The 6,715-nt window shown below is 32.4% G+C and overlaps 1 protein-coding gene across 1 annotated transcript in view; it reads left to right on the top strand.

Moving 5' to 3' along the window:
• The window catches only part of LOC106470360 (ribonuclease H2 subunit B-like), a 13,545-nt gene extending 10,775 nt beyond the window's left edge, over positions 1-2,770 (top strand). The window contains exons 8-11 of the mRNA XM_013930912.2: positions 1,400-1,481; positions 1,956-2,016; positions 2,110-2,190; positions 2,569-2,770. Of these exons, the coding sequence (XP_013786366.2) occupies positions 1,400-1,481; positions 1,956-2,016; positions 2,110-2,190; positions 2,569-2,664 (320 nt within the window). The 3' untranslated portion in view covers positions 2,665-2,770. The remainder of the gene's footprint in view (positions 1-1,399; positions 1,482-1,955; positions 2,017-2,109; positions 2,191-2,568) is intronic.
• Positions 2,771-6,715: the final 3,945 nt, after the last annotated feature.

Consider the following 6,715-nt stretch of genomic DNA (forward strand, 5'->3'; position numbering starts at 1 on the left):
AGCCAGACCTTGATTACCAATCTGATATCTGTCATGAATCATGTACATGACTTAGCAGGTCCAGTGAGCTATGTTATAGACATAGATTACCAATATGATATCTGTCATGAATCATGTACATGACTTAGCAGGTCCAGTGAGCTATGTTATGGACCTGGATTACTAATATGATATCTGTCATGAATCATGTACATGATTTAGCAGGTCCTGTGAGCTATGTTATAGACATTGATTACCAATATATCTGTCATGAATCATGTACATGATTTAGAAGGTCGTGTGAGCTATGTTATAGACATTGATTACCAATATGATATCTGTCATGAATCATGTACATGACTTAGCAGGTCCAGTGAGCTATGTTATAGACATTGATTACCAATATGATATCTGTCATGAATCATGTACATGATTTAGAAGGTCGTGTGAACTATGTTCTAGCCAGAAGTTGATAAGTAATCTGATTTTTAGGTTGTGATACTAAAGTCTTGGGTGTTTCTGGTCACGAGGATGATGATGCTGATTTATAAAAGGATTTAAATAATTTGGTGAGTTGTGTAAATAATAAGCAGATGGCCTTTAATTATAATAAATGCAAAGTAATGTATATGGGGTATCATAATTTGAATTATAAATATATAATTATGTTGGGAATATCCTAAACAGTATGATGGAAGAAAAGGATCTTGGTTTTCTGGTTGGTCAGTTTCTTAAGCCATCCAAGCAGTGTATTGTCACTAGTGGTAGGATAATTATGATCTTTAGATTGTATCTACATAAATATTGAATACAATTGTAAAGAGGTTATACTATCATTGTACAGGTCAGTGGTTAGACCAGATTTGGAGTATAATTTTCAGTTTTGAGCTCCTTACCTTAGGAAGGACATTGAATTGTTGGAAATGGTTTGGAGAAGTTGCTAGGATGATACGTGGGATGGAAATGCTATCATATGGGGACAGATTAAGTTCTGTGAAATTGTTTTCTCTTGGAAACGATAAGAAAGAGTTAGAGGGAATCTGATTGAAGTGTTTAAGATTATTAAAGGATTATTCTTGTAGTTAATGGTGTTAGGACTAGGGTGACAGTTATAAATTTTGGGAGGGTAGGAGTCATCTTCAGCTTAGACAGTTTTATTTGCTAACAGGGTAGTTGGTCTTTAGAATGTGTTGTCTCCAGATTTGGTGGAGACAGTAAGTTAAAAGGAAGGTTTGATAAATATGTGAATGATAAGGGCTGGCTTTAATTCCTTTTTGTTCTTTTAAGTTTGCTTTTCTGTATGAGATGGCCTAGATGGACCAACAGGTTCTTGATTTTTCTTAAATTTTATGGATTTACTGAATACTTTCCTTATGAATCATATTTACTGATGATAGTCCTTTGTTAATTCTGTTTTCAGAAATGTACCTTCAGTATGTATATGAACTACTTACTGAGTACCTCTCTGAAGATCTTGGCCTTGAACTCAAGTCTCATTTAGGGTAAGTTCTGTATTCATTGATCGTGCGTGTTGAAACTGTTATGTATGTATGTGTTAGTTTTACTGAAGCCATATTTGATAGTGTATTTATTACCTGTAGTAAACAAGATTGTCTGTCTATCTACCTAATACTGTAGTTTGCCTGTTTATTAACTGTATTGTACAAGGTTATATGTGTTATTTTTACTGAAACTACATTTGATTGATATTCAGATGTCAAGTTCTTATTCCTGTACCTCCCCTCCACCATACAGTGTCAAGATTTTAGTTCTAAACTTTTTGTTTCCATATTATACGTGTCCAGGTTTTAGCTCTAGACTTCCTTAATTTCAGTTTAAGCATGTGAACTTTTGGTTCTATACTTCTGTCTTTAGCTTATAGGTATCAAGTTTTTAGCTCTATACTTCCTTAATTTCAGTTTAGGCATGTGAAGTTTTGGTTCTATACTTCTATCTTTAGCTTCCTTTATTTTCAGCTTGGAGACTAATAAGGCTGAAGAAAGCTCAGCATGTTCAACAGAAGAGCCACCACAGAAGGTTAGTTTGTATAGTGTGTTTAATATTCTGGTAATAACTGTTATTCTATTGGTCATAGTCTTATTCTGATTAACTTCTTTGTTTGAATTTTAGCGTGCTAAACTGAATGATGCTGTAGAACCTGAAGAAGATTACAGTGTGGCTGTGACTTTAGAAAGCAAGACAAAGACCAAGGTTTGTTTAGTCGCAAATAATGTTAGTTTTAATAAATTCTGACTGAAACAAATATACCTTATAGGAATTTGCTATAAATGTCTATAAACTTGAAAAAAGAAAATGATATATAGTAATTTTTAAGCTTCAGAAATTAATTTGTTTGAGCAAATATTTTATTGTGATGATACTTGCTGGTCCCACTTCTGCCACTAGCAGATTTTTTTTTGTTTGAGAAACATCAATAAGAATATTGTGCAGTTAATAATATCCTTTAAAAAGTGCTAAAAGTAATTGTTTCAGACTTTCTGGAACTAGCTAACTTCATTCTTTTAATATTGCGAAATGTAGATAGCAGGTATCCAATATTGCTTTTATTGTATTGCTTTCTTATTTCAGGAATCTAAGTTAACAACTTCACAGAAACGATTGATGAAGGCAGATAAGACAGGAATGAAAAACATACAATCCTTCTTCAAGAAGAAGATCAACTAAAAGTTAAACTTGTATGATTGAACTTTTTAGGTTTTTCCAGATAATTGTAAAAATTATCACATCAAGGAATAGATTTGTTTGTTTAATAAACAGTTAAAAAAGCATACTTCTTGTAACATAGATATTGTTTAAAAAAATGTGACCAGAGGTGAAAGTTACTATCTTCAAGTAACTGCTAGAAATTAAGGAATTTTCATGATTGAATCACTACCTTCTGGAACTTTCCACCAAAAAACTGAAATTAAAGCCATTATACTATTATTAATGAATTAATAACTTTAGCCATTATATTACAATTCTGTGCAGTAATTTAGTTGATAAACAAGGCTTAAGTGTTATGAATTAATAACTTTCATTATGTAAACTAATCACTGCAACATAATGTGCAAAATTTTTTAATTCTTAAATCCTAACAAATAGCCCCCAGTGGCACAGTGGTATGTCGGCGGACTTACAACACTAGAATCCAGGTTTCAATACCCGTGGTGGGCAGAGCACAGATAGCCCATTGTGTAGCTTTGTGCTTAATTACAAACAAACAAACCTAACAAATAAGTAACTTTTTAATGTGTGTTTACATAATTAACTAGTGGCTGTACTGTAATGTGGCATGGTATTACACAGAATAATTAACTAGTGACTGTACTATAATGTGGCATAGTGTTACACAGAATAATTAACTAGTGACTGTACTATAATGTGGCATGGTATTACACAGAATAATTAACTAGTGACTGTACTATAATGTGCATGGTATTACACAGAATAATTAACTAGTGACTGTACTATAATGTAGCATGGTGTTACACAGCTCAACACATCAAAAAAGTAAAGTGACTGAATTACGTTTTTTTGATAAACCTCAGAATATGAAGTAATGAGGAAATCACGTGAAAGTTTTATGTGTTTCTCACACAGCATCCTATGTTTAGTATTGGAATTACAAATGTCAGAAGTATAGACCACAAGAAATGAGTCACTTTTATTTCCTGAAGAATCTACAATAATTCAAGCAGTGAGTGGAACAGATCCATCTTAAATTATGACATGTTTTATAAATCATTATAACCGGATCATTTCATTATGTTACATGGAAGATATTTGTTAATTAATCAAATTAAACAAACTTTTTATATCATGATCTTGACTACCCGTATTCATAAATCTTTCTGTGAAAGCCACAGTGAACAGACAGTTCTGGTTAATCACATCATCTACCATCCTTCACAACATTGTTTAGCATTTCCCCTCTATCAGATATTACAATTGATAAACCTCTTTCTTCTGTAAAAACATTCACTTTAGTTAGTCACAATTATTGGGGGATATTTACTGAATTGTCACATCATGTAGTTTCTCTTGAGTTAATCATAAAAACAGAAGAAAGAAACAGTATAGTTAACTTGATTAAACTCGAGTTTCATTAATTATCACTAACAATACTGAGAGGCTGTGGCTCCATTACTACACTTGATTAACTAGTTTCATTAGTTATCACTAACAATACTAGGAGGCTGTATCTGATGAAACTGAATAGTAATGGAGCCACAGCCTCCTAGTATTGTTAGTGATAATTAATGAAACTCTAATGAAGTGTAGTAATGGAGCCACAGCCTTCTAGTATTGTTAGTGATAATTAATGAAACTAATGAAGGGTAGTAATGGAGCCACATCCTCCTAGTGTTGTCAGCGATAATTAATGAAACTCTAATGAAGGGTAGTAATGAAGCCACATCCTCCTAGTATTGTTAGTGATAATTAATGAAACTCTAATGAAGGGTAGTAATGGAGCCACATCCTCCTAGTGTTGTTAGTGATAATTAATGAAACTCTAATGAGGTGTAGTAATGAAGCCACAGCCTTCTAGTATTGTTAGTAATAATGTAACATAAACTTTTGTTTAATCAAGTATAACATATACATACACACTCTCAAAGCCAGCCATTATCATTCAAATATTAAATACTCCAAATCTGGTCTAACCAGTGACCTATACAATGACATTATAACCTCCTTACACCTGTATTCAATATTTATGTAGGTACAACCTAACATCGTAATTATCCTGCCACTAGTGACAGTACACTGCTTGGATGGCTCAGGAGACTGATCAACTAGAATACCAAGATATTATTCTTCTATCATACTGTTAAGGTTATTCCCACCAAATTTATAATTCAAATTATGATAACCCACATGCATTACTTTGCATCTATTATAATTAAAAGCAATTTCTTTGCGAAATAATTGAACTCCTTTTGTAAAGCAACAGCATCATCCTCACAGTCGGCAACACCCAAAACCTTAATATTATCAGTGAGTTTAAGTTATGACCGACCTTTCCCTCATCTAGGTCATTTTTATAAACCAAAAAAAGAGTAAAGGTCCTGACACTGATCCGTGAGGTGCCCCAGTTTTGACATTAACAATGAGCAGGCTTGTTCCCTACACCTTTAGGTATTTTTTTAACAAGCTTTTTATGTGCTGTCTTGTAAAATGCTTTCTGAATATCCAGATGCATCAATTCTACACCTTTATCCTCATCTATGTAAACAATAAACTCTTCGAATTATCACAAAAGATTAGTAAGGCAAGATTTTCCCCTATTGAAACCATGTTGATAATCCAACAAACTTTCAAATTTTGCAAAGCTTCTGTTATCAGATCTTCAAAAAACTTTTCTCACCTTGATGCAAGGCTTATAATTACTAGGATTATTTTTATCACCTCCTTGAAAAGAGAAGTAACATTAGTTAACTTCCAATTATTTGGCATATTCCTAGTGTTCATGGATTTATAAAACATAATTGCAAGTGGGTCACATTATTCCTTAACCTCCTTCAAAATCCTTAGGGGGAAATATCTGGCCCAAGAGCTTTATCATTCTTCAAACTTCCAAATTTTGTTTTAACAGGCTCAGAATTAATGTTTTCTTCTTGTAATTGTACAGGATGAGGAATGTTGCTTAAAATTTTCATCTTGAAAATAGGAAGAAAAGGTAGAATTTAATAACCCAACTCATAATTATCAAATACGAGCCATCCTTTATAACTGCTCAAAGGCCATACTCCTATTCCATCATTTCACTTACTTGTAATGTATTTAAAGAAATCCTTGCTATTAATTTTTACATTTTTAGCCAACCATTTTTCGTTAACCCTTTTTGATTTCCTAATTTACTGTTTGAGCAACATTTTTGTTTTTTTTATTAGTTACCCATCAACTTAAACTTCTTAAATTTATAATGCTGTTCTTCAGCTTTTTCATTTTGTCAGCTAACCTGTTTTACTTTTCTGCAAGCAACATATCTGTCTTTAATATATTAAAACATTTTCAACATTTGGTCAGCATCTCCAATCAATCCACTTGCCTAATCCACAATAGATAATTATTGTTTCATCCCATTGCTTTTTGAAACCTGTAACCAAAATTTATTTAATCCAGATTTCTGTAACCAGTAAAACATCAAACCTAATAGCATGATCATCATCTGCACCAAGATGTTGCCCAACTCAACCATATACTTATTATAAATTAACAATAAATATAAAATAGCATTGTTCCTAGTAGGTTTCTTGGCTGGATAGTGAAGAAAATCATCCAGAACGGTATCTAAAATCCTTTCTTCCTCATGGTTTAACTCTACATTTCCCAGTCTGTGGGCATAAAATTGAAATCATCTATAATAATGACCTCATTAATAGCAGAATTCTTTATCTCATTATAGAGTTTCTCATTAATTTTCACCAGTTTTGTGTGATCTGTAACAAACAGCCTTCTTCCCCTATAGCCACTAATAGAAACCCAAACTTGCCTACAGCGAAGTTAGACAGTGAAAGTTATTGTGTCTAGTTCTCTGTGATTCAATTAGTAAGGGTATTTGTTATAAATCAATTAGCGAGAAAATTCTGCAAGTAAGTTTATAAGTAAATTATTCATATATTTGTAACATTGTTTGTGACATCAAGCCTACAGATGAAGGTAAGCCTGTAGCAATCGTTATTGAAAAAATAGTTTAATTCATTATATACACCTGGAAAAAAGTTAAGCA

The sequence above is a fragment of the Limulus polyphemus genome, unplaced genomic scaffold (assembly GCF_000517525.1).
Source record: "Limulus polyphemus unplaced genomic scaffold, Limulus_polyphemus-2.1.2 Scaffold3963, whole genome shotgun sequence".
Taxonomy (NCBI): Eukaryota; Metazoa; Arthropoda; class Merostomata; order Xiphosura; family Limulidae; genus Limulus; species Limulus polyphemus.